Consider the following 25,727-nt stretch of genomic DNA (forward strand, 5'->3'; position numbering starts at 1 on the left):
ATGTGATTACCCTGTCATAGCCAAACAATTGCACAAAGCCAAGCAGTGATGTAAAGTTGGTAGAGTAAATACAGTTTTGATGTTTTTCTCAAGGCTGGAAAGTTGCAGAATATTTTATGCAATAATGTAATGTATATAAAACACATGATATAAGGTGTATTTAATTTGTTTGCATATGTATGTATATATTTATATATAATTTTAATTGAACAGTAAATTGTTGAAGAACATTTCATTTTCATTTAGTGGACATGACGTGCTCAAGAACCTTGTGTCTTGTTTGGCACTGCAGAGATTTAAGGCTGTGACCTTTTAACATGCCAGGGCTCAATTCCCTCAGCCTCCATCTGCCTATTGTTTGGCTCTGAGCAAGTCACTTAACCAGACTGTGATCCTGGGTTAAGTCTGAAAATAGTGTGTGTGGATCAGTGCTCTACTACAGATAAATGTAAATAAATACTTATGAAAGCAGAATATTAGTATAGTTACAAGTATGTATATATATTTTTTAGCCCAACTTTGGTGCCTCCTTGCAAATCTTGAAGGTAGAAATTGGAGGGGACGCGCAGTCTACAGGTAAGCTCTTCAGAAACAGCAACATTAATTAAATTTCATGAACATGTGTATTCTTACTGTTATTGGCATCTAGAAGCTGTCTGTTAGACTACAGGAAATCTGAGATATATGGAATGGATATTTTAATATGATTTATGTTTTTTTAAAAAGTTTAATTTGGAAAGATAATGCATTGCAGTAGATACCTTGTGTATGTAGGAATACTAGCAGGAGTTTGATAATCCACAAGTAATATACCAGTAGCAGTAATAATGGTGCTGCAGTTGTGGAACTTTAATGTACAATCAAAAAGAAGGTTATCTCTATACTGACATGGGGACTTAGTGTTCACTTGCACTACCAGTGAATATATTTGTATTGTCCTACAGGTTTATTGCATTGACCTGCATTTTTTTTTATGTCTGAAAACATTTAAAGGAAAACTCCCCCCTTTCCTACAATTTAACTCAAACTTTAGGTTTCCTTTCTCCCTACAATATGGTTCCAGCATTGTGTAAGTACCAAAAATCTGCTTGTACTTTTTATAATGTTTATTTCCTTGTATTGGAGTGAACGGAAGGGAAAGCTCACCTACTTTTTTTTCTTTTAGCTCAACTTCTCACATACTTTGCAGAGGAGTTTGTCTCCGCCTGCATGACATGTCATAGATGCAGTTAAATTTGTAGTATACCCTGTCAGGCACTGCTGTCAGTCTTAGATGGGCAATTAATCCTGCTAATGTCAGAAACACAGCAGCTGTTAAAAGACAGAAAGCTGTGGAACTGTTTCCCCTATTTTTATTGCAGAGAGGAGAACTTAACACTCCTTTCATAGCAACACAAAGCAATTAGATTAGTCAGGGGTTTAAAGGCAATTCTCCACTCTTCTGTCAAATTTATATAAGGAGCAGCACTGTATTGAAATGCTAAGAGCGTCCGTGGTCTGCACTCTTGTGGGAGGAGAGGCTGGACTCTGCCCTTCTGAGCTGGGAATTTCTGGTTAAAGGCTTATAGTGCCTGCATTTCTGAACTGCTTCTTACTGAAATTGGTACACCTTGTTTCCTGTAGCATAGACTAGATCCAGGCCTGCTGAATCTAGCTTTGTTTGTATAACTTGAGCACTAATCCAGGCATTCTTTAAAGTATTCAATTGTATTTATTACTGCTTGGTAGTAACTTGATTAAAGTGTAGCTATCATTCTAAGTCTTTTGGATTAAGCACTTGGGCTTCAGACCAGTTGTTTTACATTAGGAAGGTTTGTGGCCTGCACTGTGGTGGCAGGACAGTTAGCTTACATCCTTCTAAGTTGGGAACTGCTGATTGAGGGCTCGGTGTCTGTTATTCTAAAAGTGTATTAGTTCTGGTTTAAGCACTTGGGCTTCAGGCCAGTTATTTTACATTAAGAAGGTTCTTGGTCTGCACTCTTGTGGGAGGAGAGGCTGGACTCTGCCCTTCTGAGCTGGGAATTTTCTGGTTAAAGGCTTATAGTGCTTGCATATTTGAACTGTTTCTTACTGAAATTGGTACACCTTGTTTGCTGTAGCATAGACTAGATCCAGGCCTGCTGAATCTAGCTTTGTTTGTAGGCTTGTTATTTCCCTGAAACGCTAATTCCACCTAAAACATGGCTTTTCAGTGCTTCTGTGGATCCCTACTGATATCTGCATTGCTTACTGTACTTATTTCCTTGTTTCACTTGAAAGAAAGTTACTGTTTGTCATTTTTGCATTTAAGTTACCTGTAACAGATTGCATTTAAGTTACCTGGCACTTGCTCACTAATGTAATTATATAAGTCAGCACTAAAAAATTAAAAGCACTACACCCTCACAAACTCCCCTTGATTACCTTGTTCCCCATGCCCTTTTTTTCAATTATAAAGGAATTCCCAATAATATTCTAGCATGTCCAAAGGTCAGTTGTCAATCTCCTCTCCGGTCCAGCTGGTGAATCTGGGAATCTTGAGGCAATGTTACAACTGCCTCATGTACACAGACAACCCTCTCCTCCTCTCAACAAATTCCAACATATGTGGGAGATGCAACCATGTAACCAAACTGGAGGCTAAGCTCTCTCAACTCAGTACTGGCGTAACAAGTCAGGAGGAGAAGGAAACCACACTCACTACAATTCCAGTCTCACATAGACCTACCATGACAGCAAACCAAACACATAAACACACAAAAACATACTCGGAGGCTCTAAATAAAAATCTGCCTAAGCAGCAGAGACCTCCAAAGCAGACACCCAAGCAACCGCTACCCCAAAACAAAACATGTGCAACACATAGCTCACAAAGCCAGTGTGCCGAACAGTCACAGCCCTTACGGCTAAACGACACACCTGATACACTTGTAATAGGTGACTCTATCGTCAGGCACACTGACGTCCCGCTCACCAGGCTGAACAAGGAGAAGGTCACTGTGAGCTGCCTGTCGGGCGCTAGGATTCGCCACATAACACAAGCGCTCAGGTCACTCCAAGGCAAGTACAAATATGACTCAGTCATTGTCCATGCTGGTGTGAATGACCTGAGATGTACCTCCCTGGACTACATGAAAAGAGACGTAGAGGAGCTCTCAAAGCATGTAGCCCAGGCCGGTGTGACCCTGACCTTGAGTAGCATCTTATCCTCACCAAGAATGATGCCACAATATGAAGACAAGATGATCAATTTCAACAATTGGTTTAAGTATTGGTGTCATTCAAAAGGGATCCAATGCCTGTCAGCCTGGGATGACATGCTCGACAAGCCACGATGCTTCTCTAGGGGTGGCTTGCAGCTGTCACCCCTGGGCTTTCGGATATTGGCAAAGGCTCTTGCTACCCCCATAGTGCATTTTTTAGGCAAGGCTCAAAAGACAAACCCACCATCATAGGTATCGCAAGGGATAAGAAACTGAGTAATGCTACTCAGTGCCAGAAGTCTAAACCTCAAGATGCATGCACTTGAAACTCTCCTTAGCATGGAGAACATTGATATCTGTGCAGTAACAGAAACCTGGTTCAAGGCTCCCGAGAGCACCCCAGCACTATCAGGTTATACCTCATACCATGCTTTTCGGCCCCAAAACTTGGACCGAACCACAAAAGGAGGGGGAATATCAATATTCGTCAAAGATACCCATACCTCCAGGTTGGTGGCACAGCACGAAGCATCAGAGACTAATCCATGTGCAAGTAACAGTGGGTAAAATTGCCTTCCAGTTTATAGCCTGCTACAGACCACCCTCCCAAACCCAGGAACCCCACTCGGCCTTCCTGAGAACACTGGAAAATATGAAGGTCTCTCCAAACACCATTATATTGGGCGACTTCAACTACCCAGACATAGACTGGGAGCATTACTCTAGCTCCAACACCCTAGCCCAAAGGTTCCTAGAATTTATAAACTCAAATGCTATGGAACAACTTGTTACCATTCCCACAAGAGGGGAAAACATACTGGACCTGATCATCACCAACATGGGGACTCTATGCTCCAGACCAGAAGTGTATCCCTCACTGGTAAGATCAGACCATAAACTAATCTCACTGGATATTCACATCCCAACCCCACCCCCTGCCCAGAAAACCACAGTGAAAAACTTCTCTAAAGCAAATTTCACACTCCTCAAATCCGAGGTGGAATCCTTCAAAGCCCCCGGGCCTTTGGAAAATACGGCCCAGACCGCAGAGTCCTTTATAAATGCATTCTATGAACACCTTCAGGAATGCATGGATCATGCAATCCCAAATAAAACCAAGACCCAATCCTTCAAAGGCAGACATCCTGTCTGGTGGACCCCAGCCATAAACAAACTATACAATAGAAGGAGGAAGCTACTACATGATAGAGCAAAATCCCAAAAAGGGAAGGCATCTCTGATCAGTATTAGCAAAAAACTATGGGAACTCATAAAATCGTCTAAGGCCAGCCTAGAGAGAAAAAATTGCACAGGACACTAAGGATAATCACAAGGCTTCCTTTAGTTATGTTAGGAACCTGGGTGGGAATTCCCAGATATGCTCAGAATTAGTCCAAAATGACAAAAAATACACCAAACCCACAGACATTGCCAGCATCCTAGCTGACAGGTTCAACGCAACCCCCCCCCCACCAAAAGGGCAAATATCTATCCCAGCAGAGTGCTGCCCCCCTGACATCTCAGATGCTCAGGAAAGAGCCGCCCTCTCCAAAGCAAAAAACGCAGCATCAATGGGACCAGACGGTGTCCCGGGCTGCTTCCTACATGAACTCCAAGAAGAGCTAAACCCAAACATAAAACTACTGTTCAATCTCAGCCTTACTACAGGATACGTACCCAAAGAGTGGCGTACAGCAACAGTGGTCCCTCTCCACAAAGGTGGTGCCTCAACGGATCCTGGAAACAATTGCCCCATAAGCCTGACTAGCTTGGTCCAAAGCTATGGAAAGGATCATCATGGACCTCATAAATAAAGATATTGGGGACCTACAGACACTGGATCCTACCCAGTTCGGCTTTAAGGGCAGATCCTGCCTCTTAAACCTGGTCAATTTCTTTGAAACAGTCACCAAGGCCATTGACGAGGGGAAGGTGGTCCACACAGCTTACCTGGACCTCGCAAAAGCCTTCGATACAGTACCCCACTCAGGCATTATACATAAGCTCACCAGCTTAAATATAAGCCCCTATGTCACTAGATGGGTTGCAAACTGGCTCAAGGACAGAACCCACATGGTTAGAATTGCTGGAGCCATGTCAGACTCCAAACCAGTTACAAGTGGCGTCCCACAAGGCTCAGTCCTGGGACCTCTCTTGTTCGTTATATATTTCTTGGAGGTACAGGCCAACACAGAAGGACTGTGGCTGACCAAGTTCGCAGATGACTGCAAACTGGGCGCCATAATCGACTCTCCAGCAGGCACAAGTATCCTCCAAAAGGGCCTCATAGAAACAAACAACTGGTGCCAGAGCCATGGCCTCAAGCTAAATGCCAAAAAGTGTATAGTCATCCCCTTTGGCAAAAACAAAGTGCCCACAAATTACCACATAGGTGGTAATCCGTTAAGTACGGAAGAAGTAATTGGGGACCCAAGTTGATAGCAATCTCTCATTTGACAACCACATGGCCAAAGTGGTTAGAAAAACATTTTATATAGCCCACCTAATCATGAAGGGATTCACATCTAGATCAGGGGAGGTCATCGTGCCTCTTTACTCATCCCTCATCAGGCCCATAATTGAGTACACTGCCCCTTTTGGGATGTACCTTACCAGACACCTGCAGCAACTGGAAAGACCCCAAAAGTACCTCACGATGAGGATCAAAGGGCTCAAACAGATGCCATATGCTGCCCGGTTAAAGAAACTCCAGCTCTACTCAGTGGCATACCGCCTGCTCAGAGGCGATCTGTGCCTGACGTATAAAGCCGTGTCCAACCCGGAATTAATGGACATGCTGCACCTCAGAAAATCCAAATCCCATCGAGCTACGCGCTCGAGAGACTTGAACCTCAGCACTGAAATAAATAGGACATGCTGGAGGGACAGATTCATAACCCAGGGGCTCCCTTCACTCTGGAATAAAATCCCAGTCCAGGTTAGGCAGAGTCCCTCATTGACTCTCTTCAAGAGGAATCTTGATGAGTGGATGGGAGATCGTAGGTTTACCCCAGGTATCACTTCTATGTCACTGTTAGACAGAGGCACAGTATATTAACCTCGAAAAAGGGCATAGCAAAAATAATTTAAAATGGGTGGCGAAAGCCAAACACACTCTGGCTAGGCTTATAAATGCCCTAGGGCAGATAGCCTAATATGAACCTATACATTTACTATGTGCTCTTGTATTAAAAACACTAAAAAGAAATCAGAAGTACTTAACTGTGTTTAAATGTGCGCACACACACACACACACACACACACACACACACACACACACACACACACACACACACACACACAGTCACACGCTCATTTTTGTACGCATGTACTGTATACACATATGCATTTTTATACAGATAGTATATGTGTATGTAAATATATATATATATATATATATATATATATATATATATATATATATATATATGCATATATATATATATATATATATATATATATATATATATATATATATATATATATATATATGTGTATATATATATATGTATATATATGTATATATGTATATATGTATATATATATATATATATATATATATATATATATATATATATATGTGTATGTATGTATGTATATATATATATATATATATATATATATATATGTCACCTTCATTTGTCCGGTTCATTTGACTGAAACTCATTTGCCTGACAAGTAGTACTTGCAGGCAAATAAAGGGATATATACCTTTCCCCACTGTAGTGCGATCTTAGTTGGTATATATAGTTGGGGGGGTGGAGACCCCCACCTAGTTTGAAATTTTCTACTTTTTGTTGTATATTGTTCAGTAAAACCAAACTAGGTGGGGGCTGTGCCCCCACACCCCCTATTGTTTGTGTTTCATTTTTGGCTAGGGTCGAGAAATGTGTATTTGGACCAGTTCAATTACAGAGTTAACAAACCAACAAACAAAAAACTATTAAATAATCTAGATACAGTAAACTCTGTTAACTGGAACTCCAGCAACTGGCATTCTCAAGCAACCGTCAAAAAAATACCGAGGAAATACAGTACAATTTTCATGTGTTGCCCCACCCCTGTAGAAACATACCTTACGTTTTTTTAGAGTATTAGAGTTTTGTAATGGAAGATAGGGATAAATTCCCTCTGCCCCAACCTGAGAACAAGTCAGACCAAACAAATAGTATATGGTACAGTATTAGTCAGGCCTCTTTTAATAGTAACTGTCAAGCAACCAGAAACTACAGTTATCTGCCATCTACCAATCCCCATAGGTGCTGGTTAACTGAGAGTTTACTGTACTAGAGGGCCGGTTGGGAGCAGAGAATGATTAAGTAATCAAATGTCAGCTATATTGTTTTGTACAACAAAGAAGAACAGGACACCTCAAAGGAAATGATTGAGATCCTTGAGACTGAATGTAAGCAGGAGGCGGATCACGTACAGAAATTTCAGAATGTGACAGAGAAGATTTGCATTTATCAGAAGCCCATTCAAGAGAGAAAGATTGACAAAATGAACAGCAATCAAATGGATACAGATGATCCACAGCGGCTCACAAAGCATAGATCCAGAAGGGAAGGTGGAAATGGATGGCAGAACTACAGGAGATGTTTTAAAAGGAGAGCCAGCAACAGGGTAACAGATGCCTACAGTATCACCAATAATACCGATAACAATTATAATGCTAGTAATGCCAACAGTAATCTGAATGTTCAAGTTGGTAATGCTGGTGATAGGAATGAGTAGGTTACAGGTTTTTCACAAAGTGAACTTGACCACAGGAGGACTAGACTGACAAATAAGGGACAGACTAATGGAGGACCAACCAATGACATACAGTACCTTTTGGACCCCACAGATGGACATGAGAGAACACAGATATCCTACCCAGTTACAGTACACCTCCAAGGACTCATGTCACCAGAGCCCAGTACACATGAACTGGAAATATCATCACAGCAATTACAGCTACACCCACAGATACAGCCCACCGAGGTTCCAGTGAAAAGAAGCGAACTACCATCTGAACCCAAGGAGGAAGGATCAGAACAACTGGAGGAGGAAGCAGTGGACAGGGGCAAGAGAGTTGAGGTACCTGGGTGACAACTTCCAACATCGGGGCCACAAGCCTGCAAAGGGAATTAGCCCCCAGGATCTGGAATCATCCAAAGAAACCACTGACAGCACTTGAATAAAAAGTGCTTAACAGAGGACTTGCATTCATACCTCACGGGAAGGAGCAATGATGCACAGACCTTCATTGATTTAGAAATGTATGTTTGGAAGTTGAATTTGAAACTTATCTTACACGAGAAATTTTCATGGAGGGAAGATAAAACCATTAAAGAAAAATTAAAAGACCCAGTAGTTTTTGCCCACCACTGCATCCCACACTTGCAGCCTTCGAGACAAAATGTGAGCTCAACATAAGAAAGGCTCTCAAAAACACCAAAATGTAAATTTTATAATATTTCCAAGCATGAGATATTAGCACTTAAGAATTTGAGCAGTGATAAAGCTAGACATGTTATGAAGGCTGACCAATGTGGGGGCGTACTAGTTACAGATACTGACAGTTATGTAATGGAAATGGCAAACATGCTGAGCACAACTGAGCTGTATTCGAAACATTCCTTTGAGGAGGTTAAAACTGTATATATAGAATGGAAAGATATGCTAACCGCAGTGCTTAATGAAGAACTTGTTAGTGAAAACTTGTTTGAGTATTTGAACACTCTTCACCCTAAGTTACCTTGTTTTTTTTTTTTTTTTGGGATTTCCAGACCCATAAGAATGGGGAAGATCTACCTTACAGACCTGTTACTGTAAGTGGAGGTTCCCTATCTGACGCCACTGCCATATACTTAGATTGTATTCTACAGTCTCTTGCTAAAAAGAACTCTTCTTTTATTTTAGATTCACTAGATTTTTTTTAGAAAAATAAGATATGTATGCGAATGAACAAAGCATAATGGTAACTGTTTATGTTGAAGGCCTGTATCACTGTGTTACCACACATGTACTGTACTGAAGCAGCTACAGAGGCTTACAACAGAAATAACTATGCTACAGAAGGGCAAACTGAACACTTGGGAAAACTAATAAAACCTGGTGTTGCATTACAATTATTTCTGTTTCAATGACAAGGTTTACAAACAGATGAGAGGGATAGCCATGTGTTGCGGCTATGGCCCATAGACTGGCCAATTTAGCCTTGGGCAAGTGGGAGGAAGAATATGTACTGCAAAGTGAATACCGGAGATTTATGGCCAGCTACTTGAGTTTAGTTTAAGTGATGATGTATTCATAGTCTGGCAGGGTGAGAAATCTAAACTCACTGAGTTTATCCATTATATCAGTACCTCCACCTCCTTCCTTAAATTTACCACTTCCATCAACTTGGAGTTAGTGCAGTTTTTTGGTATGACTGTAAGTATTGACAAAATCAGAGGAAAATTAATTGGTAACGTACAGGAAAACAAGAGTGAACTACTTGAGACAGTATGCTTCCAGTAGCACACATTACCACAGATCTGGCTCCTTTTCTCAAAAATGTGATCTTGAAAATGATTTCTTAACCAGAGGATATTTAATCAGACATTACACATTTGATCCTGGATCCCATTAGAGATTCTAAAATTAACAGTGACCCTGTATGGAATAGGCCTTTTGTTAGACCCAAAAAGAAAAAAAAAGGACAGCTGCTTTCTAGCATACACCTGTGATTTTAATACAATTAAAGCCGTTTTTATGGAGAACTGGGCCATCCTCACTGACAATCGGCAGCTTGTAATGGTTTTAGGAGATCACCCTACTTTTGTGTATATCCGCGGTGGTGGTGCTGCGGTAGCGTTGTCGCCTCACAGTAAGACGCTGTCCAGTTCGATTCTCAGCTAGAGCGTCTTCTGTGTGGAGACATGCGTGAATGGGCATACCTTCGTTGAAGGTTGTGCATCAGAGCTGGCAACTCGGCACGTAAAAAATCGACTGCCAATCATTAGCAGACCGGAGTTCCGCTGTGGCGACCCCTAACCGGGAAAAGCCGAAAGACACAACAACAACAACCCTACTTTTGTATATAAAAAGAGCAGAAGCATATGTGGCTGTGTGGAAAAGAAAAATAAGAAAACAAACAGGATGGCATGAGCACTAAAATCTGTGGGCCATCTAACTGCACTTTGTGAGTACTTGATGGGGTATGACATAAGTGACACCCGCGCCCTGGCCCAGCAATCAAGGAGACTCGATCCTCACCACTAACACCAGAGAGGGCTCCTCATATAAGAGGAAAGGATAGCAAATACACACAGTAAAGTACAATCTCCTTCAAGTGCACACAGAGATCACAGTCGCTCTGGGACTGGTTGCTCCCTTGCTCCCCAGGTCCCCAATAAGACTCCCCACTGGCACAGCTATAGGGTCCAGATGTCAGCCTAGCTGGCAAGCTAACCTCCAGTACCCTCTCTGTCCCACCAGTGCTTCGTGTCCCTGCCCATGTAGCTGACACACACACACACACACACACACACACACACACACACACACACACACACACACACACACACTTTGAGATAAGAATTTATACAACTTCACAGACACTCCTGGGAAAGGCTGACACAGATTCTCCAGCTGTGCCCCTTTACCCAGACTATACGGTAGTAATTACTGCCACCACCAGCTAATAATTATCAGCTACCCAAAGGCCCTTAAAAGGGTGTCCAATTATTACTGTGCAATATTATTATCCAATTGGTAGTATAGCCCAAGGCTAAAGGTATAGGAGAGGCTTGGACAGTAAACTCTATAAATATGCAATGTATTCTAGAGCTAACTTATCTCTACACAAACCAGCCACAGGTAAAAGGATTTTAAAATATTTACTAATAAATAATTAAAACACAAGACAATACTACTAAAATACAATGCTACTCAAGAGTTCAGAGATCCCACAGAAACGTAAAATAATTCAGTAGTGCAGTTCTGACATAACAGAAAAACACTTTAGTCTAACTTTCTTCTAATTTCCTAGCTATTACTACAAGAAAACATGCTTCTGAGATAACTTACTTAAGACACAGGCAGACTGATGAGAGTTGGATACTCAAGTCAAACATGCTTACAGTCTCTCTCTGAGCAATAGCTTTTAAAATCAATAACTAACATCTCTGCTGGGCCCTCCCAGATTACATCATTTTGACACTTAGGTTTTCCCATTATACACATTACATCATTTTTACACTTAGTCTGGTTCCCAGGCCACACCGAAACTGCATTTACATTATTTTACACTTGGAGCAATAAAGGACATTCCGTATGTAAATTCTAGTCATTAACTTTAGCCTTAAAACAATAGGCAGGATGCTTACTCCAGACTCGACTCCACATTCTAACTTCAAAGGACATACAAAACAAAATTTTAATTTCAAAGAACATTTGAAATGCTTGGCTTGGTTTTCCTTACAGCAGATGGCAATGTTGCTACAATCTTGAAATTCACATTTTACAGTGTTTTCTTTCATTTAAGAAACATGCCTGTATTCTATATTTATATTTACAAATGCCAGAATTATGTATCAAATTCTATTTGACTAGGCTGGCAGCCTTCACTCCTTCTCTACCAGTCTTCACATCCCCCCCCCCCCCCTGAAGAACTCAGGCTAGTTTTTCAAGTGATCCTTGATAAATGCAAGGCTTGAGAGGGTTAGGTCTACCTGAGTGTACCTCACCCCATTCCCTGTCTTGAGAGCCCATCTGCATTGGCATTGCTAATCCCACTGCGGTGCTGCAGTGTTGTATTGTATGCTTGCAACCCCAGGCTCTGTCTTAGCATCTTGCCATTTTGCTGGTTGACTTGTTTAACCATATTAGGGGGTTGTGATCTGGCATTACAGTGAATTTTCTTCCATACAGATAAGGCTGAAGTTTCTGCAATGCCCACACTATGGCTAGACCTTCATTTTCTACCACTGTATAGCATTCCTCCCTGGGTTGGAGCCTACGACTGAGATAAACTACTGGGTGCTCTTACCCCTCTAAAGAAGTCTGGCTAAGTACAGCAACCACCCCATAGTTCAAAGCATCCACTTGCACAACAAATTCATTGGTGTAATCTGGACTGGCTAACACAGGGGGTCCTCCCAAACTTCTTTAACCTTCTGGAATGCCTGTTCACATGCTGAGGTCCACACTACCTTATCTGGCCTGTTCTTACTTGTCAGGTCTGTGAGGGGAGCAGATATGGTACTATAACTAGGGACAAACTTTCTGTAGTACCCTGCTTTCCCTAAGAATGCCCTCACCTGCATTTTAGTAACAGATGTAGGCCATGCCTGAATGGCTTCCACTTTGGCAGGTTCTGGCCTTATCTTACCACTTCCCACTCTGTCCTAGGTAGGAGACCTCTGCCATACCCACCTGAGATTTGCTCGGCTTAATAGTCAACCCTGCCCTCTGTAGTCTGCCCAGCACCTCCCTGACATGCTGAAGATGCTTTGGCCAGGAATGGCTGTATATGGCAATATCATCTAGGTAAGCAAGGGCAAACCCTCCTGCTTTGGCTAGGATATTATCCACCAGCCTGTGGAAAGTTGCTGGGGCATTCTTCATCCCAAAGGGCTTCTTTGTGAACTCATACAAGCCAAAAGGAGTCGCAAAGGCTGACGTGCCTCTAGCACTGGGAGTCGAGGGCACCTGCCAGTAACCCTTGGTAAGATCAGTGGTTGTAAGATACGTAGCCCCACCCAGCTGCTGTAGGGCCTCATCTGTTCTAGGCATGGGGTAAGCATCCGACTCTGTGTGACTGTAGTCCACAGAGAACCTAGTTCTGCCATCCTTATTTGGCACCAGCACCACTGTGGAAGCCCAAGGACTGTTGGACCCTTGAATCGCCCCTAGTTCCCACATCTCCTGTACCTCCTCCCTCAGAGTCTGTTTGACTGTCGGGCACCCTATAAGGGGCCTGCCTAATAGGCCTTTGGGGTTTTGTATCCACCTGATTTCCCAGTGAACATGTCCCCAAATTTCTGCAACACTGCTCGGATTTCTCGAACCTGGGTAGGAGATAGCTACTGGGACATTGCTACCCCTTCCACTGAGTTGTCAGCCTGAGCCTCACTGAGGAGATCAGTCCCCAGATCTCTCTCAAACTTGTCCTGCAATCCACTGCAAATGCTCAGCACAAGGGCCTCCCTATCATGGTAAGGTTTTACCATGTTAACATGGTACAATTTTTGCCACTGCCATTTGCCTAGCAGTTCCACCATGTAGTTAACATCACTTATTTTCTTACCACCTAGTAGGGTCCCTCCCAAGCTGCTTGCAGTTTGTTGTGTCTGACAGGAATGAGAACCATTATCTGCTGCTCCACATCATACTCTCTAGCTCGAGCATTCCTGTCATACCACAACTTTTTTTGTTGGGCTTCTGCCAGGTTCTCTTGGACCAAGCCCATGAGTTCCGTGAGCCTTGTCCTGGGGGTTAGGACGTATGCCACTACCGACTCCTTGTGAGACTCGCACTCACTTTCCCACTCATCTCAAATTAAATCTAGAGATCCCCCTCACCCTATGCCCATACAGCAACTCAAAGGGTGAAACCCCTGTGGATTCCTGGGGAACCTCTCTGTAAGCAAACAACAGATGGGGCAAATATTTGTCCCACTCCCTCTTAAACTGATCTGCCAATGCCCGTAGCATGGACTTCATTGTAGAGTTTAACCTCTCAACAACACCATTAGTCTGAAGATGGTAGGGGGTGGTCTTCATGTGCTTCACACCACAGGATTTCCACAGACAAACCAGCAGGTCTGACATGAAATCGGCACCTCTGTCAGACAGTATTTCTTTTGGGAAACCCACCCTGCTGAAAATCTCTAACAACATTTGCCACCTTCTCTGCCTCAATGGAGGACAAAGCCACTGCCTCAGGGTATCGTGTAGGATATACTTTTTCCCTGTGGAACTTGGGGTACTCAGAGGCCCCACAATATCCATAGCTACCCTTTGAAATGGTTCTTCAGTCCCAGGCAAAGGCACCAAAGAAGCTCTCACCTTGTCTCCTGCCTTGCCTACCTTTTGGCTCTGCTCACAGGTCCTGCAGTACCCTGTTACATCTCTGGAAATTCCAGGCCAATAGAAGTTCTGCATAATATGCCTCTTTGCATGTTTTTTGCCCATATGACCTGTAAAGGGAATATCATGGGCTATGGCTAGAAGCGCCAGACGGTAGGCTCTAGGCACTACCAACTGCTGTACTCTCTCACCTTCTAGCCCTCCCTCAGGGGTCCATTCTCTGTATAGTAACCCTTTTTGTCCCATTATACAGATTCCCCCTTCCCTTGAGAATCTGGTACCTCCGTAGCTACCTGCCTCAGGCCTTGCAATGTATGGTCTGAGAGCTGAGCCTGTCTCCACTCTCTCCTTGTAACCCTTCCCAGCTCCCCTTCCACAGGAAGTCTGGCATCTTCTGACAGTGGTGCCTCACTGTCAGCCTGGGTACTACTACTCACCTCTACCTTTGCAGTTACCCTGTCCAAGGAAACATCAGTACCCACAAGCAGCTGTGGCTCACCTTCAGTCTCACTGCTACAGCGTAGCTCACTCCCTGAAGTAACCACCTCACCCATCCTGGCTGCAAGTATGCAGTCTGTCTGGGTCTCCCCCAGGCTACCAGACCCACATGCTTGTCTCCTAGCCTGACCGCTTGTAACTGCATAAGTACATGGTACTGCCTCATCCAAATCCTTCACTCCCAGGCATCTGCAGGATGGTAGTTCCATACCCCTGTTGTCTCAAGACTACCTACTATTGGCATTTTGTCTCTTCCCACTTACTGGCTCCCTCAGCTTTGGTTCCCCACCTTGCCTCCGTGGACACCTGTATACCACATGGCCCCACTGGTTGCATTCAGAACATTTCACCCTAGGTCCTGGACGTGTACCTGGACTAGTGGCTTCCCCTGATACTGGCACATTCTGTTGTGGCAGTCTGTGCTGCCCATTATGGGTTCCTTTAGACCCATGAGCAGTACTCTGGGTCCCCTTCCTGTGCAGGGCTGCGCTGCTGGCCCGGTATAGGTCTTCCTTCTTCCCCAACTCATTTGAAGTAGCACATTGTCTATCAGCTAACCAGATCCTCATGTCCTCGGGCAAAATGCTAGGGGCTTGTTCCCTCACCAAATGGTCTGCCAGCCCTTCAAAAGTGGTGACCTGGCATCCACTCACCCAGCTATGAAAATAAGTGCTCAGTTCAGCAACATATTCGCACACACTTTCATCTGCCTTGCGTCAATGCTCACAAAACTTTTTCCTATACATTTCAAGTGTTGGCTTAAAATATTCTAAAAGATATTTTTTACAGCAGTGTAATCAAAACATTCAGTGTCGCACATTTTAGACACGGCATTTACAGCTTTATCATGGAGTAAGGGGGTCAGGAACCGTACCCAGAGCCTTTGGTCAACACTAAACTGTTTGCATACCCTCTCAAAAACATATGAATGAAACTATCAAAATTATCCCCCTCTTTAAATTGCAGAAGAAATTTACTGACCTGTTCTGCTTCTGGGGTCCAGTTACTCCCTTCCCCATTACCTCCATGACTCTGGCGAAGTCAGCATTTCCCTCTCATGGCTCCTCTGACGCACCTTTTCTTCGGCTTCTATCTCCAAATGCATGGCCTCCAGCTCAAGTCTCTTTAGCTCCAGCTGGATTTTTAAGTCCACTGCAGAAAGGTTGAGCTGTCCATTTTTCGAGGATACTGTATCTCCACTGCCAGTCTGATTGTCCTTCGCAGAAAGGTTGAGCTGTCCATTCTCAGAGGATATTGCATCTCCACTGCCAGTCTGATTATCCTCCTGGATGCTGTTTTCTGATGTAGCTGTAACCAAGGCTGCAATCAGGTCTGCCTTAGTCAGGTTTCCATGCACTCCATCCCCTAGCCTGGCACATCACCACCAGCTGGCTCCTTGTCAGATTTCCATATTCATCTGCTGACATGCTGCCTGCTCACCCTGACTGACTAAGCTAACAAAGGAAATAAAACAATTGTTAGGTTAGGTTAGTACTACGCTAACTGCCCTTGTGGGCCATTTTAAGCCTAGCCAATTATCCCTTGTGAGACTCAAACCCTGCACCTTGTGTTTGTAAGGCAAATACCTTAACCATTAGGCCACCCTCCCAACCCAAATAAATTCCCACTGCCAGTCTCGAACCCAGGACCTTGGTAACATTAGTCTGTATGACCTACCACTAAGCCATGATCTGAACTTAAGTATTCACTGCTTGGCTGATTGAGTACAAATGACAAACAATGATTTAACAAGAACCTTTGACAATACATTCATACTAGATTACAGTGGTGATGCTAATAGTTTCATAGATTAGTACTAAGCTAACTGCCCTTGTGAGCCATTTTAAGCCTAGCCAATTATCCCTTGTGAGACTCAAACCCTGCACCTTGTGTTTGTAAGGCAAACACCTTAACCATTAGGCCACCCTCCCACCCAATAAGCTCATAACAAATCATTGGCCAGCCAGTCTGTAGTTAGATGCATGAATTTGTGCTTTTCTCGGTTAGGGGTCGCCACAGTGGAACTCCGGTCCGCTAATGATTGGCAGTAGATTTTTATGTGCTGCTTTGCCAGGCCTAATGCACAACCTTCAACGAAGGAACGCCCATTCACGCATGTCGCCACACAGAAGACGCTCTAACTGAGAATCGAACAGGCAATGTCTAACTGTGAGGCGACAATGCTACTGCAGCACCACCACCGCAGTATATATAATTAAAGATTATTATTATTATTATACTAATATAATTAAAGATTTAATCAAGGAAGAATGGGACAGATTTGGGGGCCTGTCTGATTTGGATCTTGCCTTTGATAACCTTTAAAATTTGTATTCAGAAAAGACAAGTGCATTAAGAACATTTTAGAAGGTAGATGTATGAAAAGGGTAAATAGGAAAGTGGGTACATACAAATGTGGCTCTTGTCCACAGTGCCCATATGTAGCTAATAGCCTAGTATGAACCTATGAACCTATCTGCCCTAGGGCATTTATAAGCCTAGCCAGAGTGTGTGTGGCTTTCACCACCCCTTAGGATGAGAATACTATACCCATTAGTTTGCTGTGCCTCTGTCCAGCAGTGACACAGAGATGATTCCCGGGGTAAACCTACGATCTCTCATCCACTCGTCAAGATTTCTCTTGAACAGAGTCAGTGAGGGGCTCTGCCTCACATGGACTGGGATTCTGTTCCATAGTGTAGGGAGTCTCTGGGTGATGAATCTGTCCCTCCAGCACGTCCTATTTATATCCATGTTGAGGTTTAAGTCTCTTGCTCTCGTGGCTCTGGTGGATTTGGATTTTTTGAGGTGGAGCATGTCCATTAATTCGGGTTGGACATGGCCTTGTATGTCAGGCACAGATCACCTCTGAGCAGACGGTATGCGACTGAATAGAGCTGGAGTTTCTTCAGTCGGGCATCGTATGACATATGTTTGAGCCTTTATCCTTTTGGTGAGGAACTTTTGGGGTCTTTCCAACTGCTGCAGGTGTCGGGTAAGGTACATTCCGAATGGGGCATTGTACTCAGTCATTGGTCTGATAAGTGAAGAGTACAGGGGTACAATGACCTCTCCTGATCTGGATGTGAATCCCTTCATGATCAGGTGGGCAATGTAGAAGGTCTTCCTAACCACTTTGGCAATGTGAGTGTCAAAAGAGAGGTTACTGTCAACTTGGGTCCCCAAGTCCCTGATAACTTCTTCCGTGTTTAATGGATTACCACCTATGTGGTAATTAGGGGTTACCTTGTTTTTCCCAAAGGGTATGACTATACATTTTTTGGCATTTAGCTTAAGGCCATGGCTCTGGCACCAGTTATCCATTTCTATGAGACCTCTCTGGAGGATGTCTGTGTCTGATGGAGTGTCAATTATGGTGCCCAGTTTGCAGTCATCTGCAAATTTTGTCAGCCACAATCCCCTATGTTTGCCTGCACTTCAGAAAAATAAATGCCGAACAAGAGGGGCCCAGGACTGAGCCCTGTGGGACACCGCCGTGACCGGCTTAGAGTCTGACATGGCACCAGCAACTCTAACCCTGTGTGTTCTGTCCTTGAGCCAGTTTGCAACCCATCTTGTGACATATGGGTTTACATCTAAGCTGGTGAGCTTTTCTATGATGCTCGAGTGGGGTATTGTGTCTAACGCTTTTGCTAGGTCAAGGTAGGCTGTGTGAACTGCCTTACCCTCATCAATGGCCTTAGTGATTGTTTCGAAAACGTCGACCAAGTTCAAGAGGCAGGATCTGCCCTTGACAAAGCCAAATTGGGTAGGATCCAGTGTCTGTAGGTCCCCAATGTCTTTATTTATGAGTTCCATTATGATCCTCTCCATAACTTTGCAGACAAGGCTCGTCAAGCTTATGGGGCGGTAATTTCCAGGGTCCGTAGAAGCACCGCCTTTGTGGAGTGGGACCACAGTTGCCGTACGCCATTCTTTGGGTACGTATCCTGTAGTAAGGCTAAGATTAAACAGCAGCCTTATGTGTGGGTTTAGTTCCTCATTGAGTTTGTGTAGCACACAGCTGGGGACATCGTCCGGTCCCATTGATGCTGTGTTATTTGCTTTAGAGAGAGCAGCTCTCACCTGGGCATCTGAGATGTTTGGGCGGCTAGACTCTGGTGGGATAGATATTTCTCCTTTTGGGGGGGAGGGAGGGGAGAAATTTGCACTGAACCTGTCTGCCAGTATGTTGGCAATGTCTGTGGGTTCAGTGATTTTTTTTATCATTTTGGACTAATTCTGAAGATATCTGGGAGTTTCCACCCAGGTTTCTAACATAGCTAAAGAAGGCCTTATGATTGTCTTTTGTGTCATTAGCGATTTTTCTCTCAAAGTTGGCCTTGGATGATTTTATGAGTGATCATAGTTTTTTGCTAGTATTGATCAGAGATGCCTTCCCTTTTAGGGATTTTGCTCTGTCATGTAGTAGCTTTCTCCTCTTGTTGTAGAGTTTGTTTATGGCTGGGGTCCACCAGACTGGGCGGCTGCCTTTGGTGGAAAGGGTCTTGATTTTATTAGGGATTGCTTGATCCATACATTCCTGGAGGTGCTCGTAGAAGGCATTTGTAAGGGTTTCAGCAGCGTGGGTTGTGGTTTCCACTGGCTCGGGGGCCTTGAAGGATACCACTCCAGTCTTAAGAAGTGTGAAGTTTGCTTTTGAGAAGTTCTTCACTGTGGTCTTTTTTGCTTGGGGTGGGGGCGGGATGTGGATCTCCAGTGAGATTAATTTATGGTCTGATCTCACCAATGAGGGATATACTTCCGGTGTGGAGCATTTTGTCCCCATGTTTGTGATGATCGGGTCTAGTATAATGCTGTAGAGATTTTTATTCCTAGTAGAAACGAGACAATCACAGCTAAGGCTTACTCTAATTGTGAATCCAAGGGTCTAGTCTACATGGTAATTTGTAAAGAATGTGAAGGATTTGACGTAGGTAAAACCGAAAGATGTATCAAAAGAAGAATTTATGAACACTTGTATGAAATCAAGAAATCTAATAATAAGAATGCATTATTTAAACACATTCAAACATGTGAAAAGACTAGCTTTGTCTTTTTTGTTTTAGAAGTTGTGCAGGTTGACGAGAGGTGGACCTTGGGAGACCAGGCTAGATAAGAGAAATATTCTGGCAACTTTTCTTATGACAAACAGATGGCCAGGTATGAATGAGATGGTCTCCCTGGCCCCTGTCTTGAAATTAAGAGCTGCTAAGGTTTAATATATTCAAAACCACTAGTTTAGTTTTTAAATAGATGTATTTTTAAATGGATGTATTTTTATACAGTAATTTATTGTTATAAACACCCTATAATTCATAAGATTTTAAGTATTAATTGTTTAGTTTTAATATGGTTTTACATTAAATATTTATATATATATATATATATATATATATATATATATATATATAATTTTTATATATATTTCATTAAGATATTATATATTCAAGTCAGTTATATATATATATATATATATATATATATACTTTTTATATGGAAGAGACTTATGTGACTAATGTTTTTAATTAGGACAACATAATGGTTGTAATTTAATGAAATTAAAGTATGCATTAGATAGGTTCAATGGTTTAGTTGAAGTAATTAGATTTAATTTATTGCAGTATGTATTGAGATTTGTTTGGTATGGTGCTTTATCTGACTAAGTTACTGACTAAAACATACTGGTTGTGCTCAGCGTTATTTATTTGTGTTGGTGCTGTTTGAGTAAAAGGTGAATTGGGGTTACGGCTATCAGAGTGCTTCTTTCTTGGTTTGAAGTATATTTGGCACTAGTTTCCTCCTTACTGATTTAGAGTACAAAACACCTTCAAAGATCACTGTATATAAGCTACAGGATTCACTCTACTCACACCAATACAAGCCAATTAGTATGTGAAGTGGATCCCACCACTGCAAACCACATGTGACGCCCACGCCCTTGCCCAGCAATCAAGGAGCCTCAATCCTCACCACTAACACCAGAGAGAGCGTCTCATATAAGAGGAAAGGATAACAAATACACACAGTAAAGTACAATTTCCCTTAAGTGCACACAGAGATCACAGTCAGTCTGGGGCTGGTTGCTCCCTTGCTCCCCAGGTCCCCAATAAGACTTTCCACTGGCACAGCTATAGTGTGTAGATCTCAGCGTAGCTGGCAAGCTAACCTCCAGTACCCTCTCTGTCCCACCAGTGCCACGTAGCTGACACACACACACACACATATTATATATATATATATATATATATATATATATATATATATATGTGTGTGTGTATATATATATATATATATATATATATATATATATATATATATATATATATATATATATACACACACACACACACACACACACACACACACACACACACACACACACACACACACACACACACTTTGAGATAAGTATGTATTCAACTTCACAGACACTCCTGGGAAAGGCTGACAGATTCTTCATCTGTGCCCTTTTACCCAGACTATATGGTAGTAATTACTGTCACCACCAGCTAATAATTTTCAGCTACCCAAAGGCCCTTAAAGGGTGTCCAATTATTACTGTGCAATATTATTATCCAATTGGTAGTATAGCCCAGGGCTAAAGGTATAGGAGAGGCTTGGACAGTAAACTCTATAAATATGCAATGCACTATAGAGCTAACTTATCTTTACACAAACCAGCCACAGGTAAAAGGATTTTTAAATATTTAATAATTAATTAAAACACAAGACAATACAACTACAATACAATGCTATTCGAGTTCAGAGATCACACAGAAACTTAAAATAATTCCATAGTACAGTTCTGACATAACAGAAAAACACTTAGTCTAGCTTTCTTCTAATTTCCTAGCTATTACTACAAGAAAACATGCTTCTGAGATAACTTACTTAAGACATAGGCAGGGTGTTGAGAGTTGGATAGTCAAGTCAAAAATGCTTAGTCTCTCTCTGAGCAATAGCTTTTAAAATCAATAACAAACATCTCTGCTGGGCCCTCCCAGATTACATCATTTTGACACTTAGGTTTTCCCAGTATACACATTGCATCATTTTGACAATTAATCTGGTTCCCAGGCCACACCGAAACTGCATTTACATTCTTTTACACTTGGAGCAATAAAGGATAGTCCACATGTAAATTCTGGTCATTAACTTTAGCCTTAAAACAATAGGCAGGATGCTTACTCCAGACTCATCGACTCCAAATTCTAACTTCAAAGGACATACAAAACATGATTTTAATTTCAAAGAACACTTGAAATGCTTGGCTTAGTTTTCCTTACAGCAGATGACAATGTTGCTACAATCTTGAATTTCACATTTTACAGTGTTTTCTTTCATTTAAGAAACACGCCTGTATTTTATATTTATATTTACAAATGCCAGAATTGTGTATCAAATTCTATTTGACTAGGCTGGCAGCCTTCACCCCTTCTCTACCAGTCTTCACAACATATTTGAGTGCCCCATCTTAAAAAGATGCTGAAAACTACCGCAGGTGGTAATTGTAGTACTGAAAAAGTTGTATATAGGGCCAGGTGTAGTAACAGCCCTGCATTCTATGTGGATAACACTATGAATTAACTAAAAAGGAGGCTCTTGGGCCATCTTTCTGACATCAGACGTAAATGCCAGAAGAACGCCTTATCCATACATTTATTAGAACACCCCAGACAGTCTGGTTTTAAATTATAATTCTGGACTGTGTGGAAATGGATGAGATTGAAGGGGGGCATCAGTGGTGTTTTTAGAGAAAAAGTAATTATGCTGGCAGTTGAAATTAAATGCATTCGGAAAACCAGGACTTGACGACTATTGCTCTATTAAAATAGTGTGTGCTGAATCTATGTAAGCTGCCACACAATTTGTAAAGGTTCTGAACTGAAAATAAAATATAATAATTTTATCAAAATTTTTTCTGAGCTATAAATAACTTTTTATACACACCAATATGTATTAGATATATATATATTTATATTTATAGAGTTGTAGTTAGCTGTTTAACCATAAACATTATCCAGTCTAACTCATTTACCTATGTAAATGATTTTAGCTCTTATCACAGACCTGATGAAGACTTTATTGTATTTGTTAGCCAAAAGCAATTTTAGTTAAAGTCAGTCTTTTTATATTTATTTTTATGTATTTGTTATACTTTTTCTTTATATCTGCTTTTCTTAATACCTGATTTGGGAATATGAGTTGCAAATAGGTAGTATATTCCTTAAATAGGATTTAGTTTGACCTAATCAGTAGTAGTGTGTGGGCGTGGGTGCTTCCTGTTCTAAAATGCACTTTTTATGTCCCTGTGTATATTGTTTACCTTGAATAGGCTGCTTTAAAAATTAAACAATATGTATTTTTCCACACTTTTAAGTGTATAAAAGCTGATATGTTTAAGATTGTAAAATATTTCTGATTTTTGTTACTGGGGAAAGCTTGTCGCTTGTCTGTGATGGGTAAAGGCTTGTTGCTTTGGAATGCTACCTGTTTTTCATGATTTTTGGGAATTGTGACTGAGCTCATCAAAAATGTTTTAAGACCATTAGTTTCTTTGTTTTCTATTGTTTGTTTTCCTCAACACTTGTGGTGGTGAGGTTGGAGCTAGACCGATTCCTATACTTGTTCATTCATTATGTATTGAGTAAACTACTGGAAACTTCAACAAGGTGTTTTTATTCCTCCCACAGGGAGGGTATCAGAGAGAGGTAAGGTGTTTATCTGGACTAATCCTTTGTACTCTGTTTCTTGTTAGTTCTGTCACCTTGTGGGTCCACAGGTGGGATACCAGACTTCCTTTGAGTCCTTTGGATTAACTCTGGTTTCCTTACATGAGACAGGAGACTAATGACTGATTATTGTTTCAGAGGTTACAGAGCCATCAGATAAAAGTTGACATTTTTTATTTTTATTGTTGCTGCACTTTCTGACCATCTAGCCACTTGCTGTTGTCCAAACTCCTTTGTTATCCCAATCTGAGTATTCCTTAGTGAAGGTGATAATTGATCAGGGGACTCTGCCATACAGTCAGCCTTAGCAGTAATCTGTACTTGCACCGGCATCCCAGCAACGAGGGTATCATGTCATGGTGAGGGCTGTTGTGCTTTCTCCATGCAAGTTCACTTTGGCTAAGGCTACCACGTTCATGGCTTCATAGAGGAATACCTACCCCAAGCCATCCTTTACATAGCAGCCACTCCTCTGATGGACTGTGGCATTGGACAGTACTGGTCCACCCTTTGTCCCTCCTTGACTGCAGACAAGTCAGTCCACCCCATGTCAGCTCCAGCAGACACACGAAATACTTATTGATATTGGATTACCTGGAACGTAGCTGGAGCTTTGTCAGTCTGTCCCAGCAGGGCTAGCAGAAATAGTTTAATATGGTACATTACTGTCTGACATGAGACTATCGTTTTATATGGTACAGTGCTATCTCACATGAGACTAAAGACTGTTTCATATGGTACAGTACTGTTTGACACAAAGCATGACACTAACAATTTATTATTGTTTCATATGTTCTGGTGTTCCTCAAATGAAACTCAAGACTAATAATGTATTCTTTAATTTCAGATGGTACAGAGCCATCTCACATGAGGTATGAGGATGATGAAAACTACTTTCGGGGCTATGAGTGGTGGCTAATGAAAGAAGCCAAAGCAAGGAATCCGAATATCATTTTGATAGGTAATGCAGTACATCTAACCTAGTAATGGTGAGAATCTGGGCTTTTGCTAGGATAACTTGAAGGTTCATCTTTTGTAAGCCTCTGAACCAAGTTTGTTGGCTTAGTTAGCTTATGTTGCAACTGGTACTTGAGACCGTGTCCTTAAAAGTAAGCACAACAGTTATTTCCTTGCATTCCACCTTTAGCACAGTTGTATTTTTATGTGTCAGTGAGCAAACTGCATCTATGTTTCATTTGGGTCCTTCATCTCTCTGTTTCAGGACCAGGCTTGTCTGCTGATTAACACTTTCCCAAGAAATCTGATAGGATCCTTGCTTTGCTGATGTGCTTGCATTCTCACTGTACATTAAAGTATGTTTTTAGCCACCTGACAATATGGTATATTCAGGTGGTATATGTAATTAAGTACCACTGAAATGAAACATTGATTGTGTATTTGCCTTTATAGTATTGTAGAGAGAAAAGATACGTTTGGAATTGCAGATTACTAAAGTCTATAGAGAACAAACTAATTTACACCTCAAAACAGGAAAGTAAGTTCTGAATATAGCTAGAAATGGTCTTCATCCTGCATTTTACTAGTTTTATTGTTCCTGCCGCACGTTCATGTCTTGTTATTATGGATCCCAGACTTTTTTCTGTTTGTCTGAATACTCATTACAAATGTAAATCCATTTTAAGTAGCCTAAAAATAAAGTCCTAAAATATTATGGCACTGGACCTTTCTGTCTGCAGAGTTCCTAGTCAGTTTTATTCGGTCACTCTGTGCATGGTAATACCTGTATGCCAAGGACTCTGGCTCTGTGGGTTGTGACATAGAGGGGTTCTTTTGTTGAGTTTTCATTTGTTTCTTTTTTTCACTTAGGTCTGCCGTGGGCATTTCCAGGATGGATTGGGCGTGGTAAAAACTGGCCATATGATTATCCTGATGTCACTGCATACTACATTGTCTCTTGGATCACTGGCGCTAAGCATTATCATAATTTGGACATTGATTACGTGGGGGTGGGTACAGCTTTAATCATGATTTTTTTTTGATAGACCTGCTTTGATTTTGAGTGGAGCCCTTTAACGGTGCAAGACAAATATGTATTCAAATCAAAACTTTAGTTGCTGTAATCTATCCCTTTCGGTTTTCTGTTTGTGTTTGTCTGAAGTGTTGGTCTTTGTTAAATGGAATTTGGCTGGAGTGCACATAAGTAATGCCAGGAGCTGAAACTTGCTAGGTGTTTGGGGGATTTTTTTTAAGTAATAGTTTATTTGGAATTACAGTGGCATTTGGCTACTTTAGTG

At 41.9% G+C, this 25,727-nt stretch overlaps 1 protein-coding gene across 1 annotated transcript in view; it reads left to right on the top strand.

Moving 5' to 3' along the window:
- Positions 1-25,727, top strand: part of LOC122804310 (galactocerebrosidase-like) — a 553,356-nt gene that overhangs the window by 43,913 nt on the left and 483,716 nt on the right. The window contains exons 3-5 of the mRNA XM_044074101.1: positions 513-576; positions 24,320-24,433; positions 25,300-25,439. Coding sequence (XP_043930036.1) covers positions 513-576; positions 24,320-24,433; positions 25,300-25,439 — 318 coding nt within the window. The remainder of the gene's footprint in view (positions 1-512; positions 577-24,319; positions 24,434-25,299; positions 25,440-25,727) is intronic.

The sequence above is a fragment of the Protopterus annectens genome, chromosome 6.part0 (assembly GCF_019279795.1).
Source record: "Protopterus annectens isolate FY-2018-M chromosome 6.part0, PAN1.0, whole genome shotgun sequence".
NCBI classification, from domain to species: domain Eukaryota; kingdom Metazoa; phylum Chordata; order Ceratodontiformes; family Protopteridae; genus Protopterus; species Protopterus annectens.